The 841-nt window shown below is 42.4% G+C and overlaps 1 protein-coding gene across 8 annotated transcripts in view; it reads right to left on the bottom strand.

Annotated features, from left to right (window-relative positions):
• The window catches only part of LOC119582015 (ecdysone-induced protein 74EF-like), a gene marked incomplete at its 3' end in the record, with an annotated part of 261,423 nt that overhangs the window by 6,901 nt on the left and 253,681 nt on the right, over positions 1-841 (bottom strand). For 6 of the 8 annotated variants that reach the window (XM_037930212.1, XM_037930210.1, XM_037930213.1 and 3 more), the window contains 1 exon segment: positions 262-329. In XM_037930212.1, coding sequence (XP_037786140.1) covers positions 262-305 — 44 coding nt within the window. 8 annotated transcript variants of the gene reach the window in all.

Raw genomic sequence — 841 nt, 5'->3', positions numbered from 1 at the left:
CAGCCACAGATGAATAGACAGCCAGTCAGACACACAAATATACACACGCCACACATACGAAGTACGACTCATACGCTTACACTCAAATTACACATCCGATCTAAACTGATAACCAAATCCATTCCCTCTGAATCAGAAATCAGTTTAGAATCAAAAACTTCATGAGAATTTGCGCCCCCTGTACTCGAGAAATGCAAATACCATGAAATTCCTGCGCTCTACCCAAAGGCCAACAGAGCGGACACTTGACACGGAACCAACCTGGGAAATGTGAACGAAGTCGATACTGTATTGCCAGCATGCATACACTGAGGACTCACAGGTCGTACCTGGAATGAGAGAAAACGAGGTTACTTCTTAATTCTTGAGGGGACCCTAAAGGAAAAATTTAATTTAAAACTATATGAACCAAAAAAATCGTCAAATATTTGTGGGACGATTCACTGCACTATGGGTTCTTGCTGTTTGGTACTGTCTGTGTAGTATTTGCTTCCGTATTTTGCATTTCAAACAGTCTAATATCGTTCTCTTACCCTTATCTGTTTCCAAGATAACGGTTAAATATATTAGGCAATCTGCTCCTAAATTATGCACACAGACGATCGACTAGCGAGAGATCAATTCGTCCCCCTTTTCAGTATACCAATAACAACTACTACATTCACAGGTATCAGAGAACGCACAGTACTCACAAATTCCACCAGCAAACACCAAGACTTTGATAAAGGCGCCACTCGAGTCGTGAAACATTTTTGAGATGATGGTCACGCCCGTCATTCATACCCGAGAGCATGTTCGATACGTGTCGCAGTTTAGGGATTGAGCGGGGGAAGGAGGTGTC

Source organism: Penaeus monodon, chromosome 15 (genome assembly GCF_015228065.2).
Source record: "Penaeus monodon isolate SGIC_2016 chromosome 15, NSTDA_Pmon_1, whole genome shotgun sequence".
NCBI lineage: Eukaryota > Metazoa > Arthropoda > Malacostraca > Decapoda > Penaeidae > Penaeus > Penaeus monodon.
This window is presented reverse-complemented; position numbering and strand designations above follow the sequence as displayed.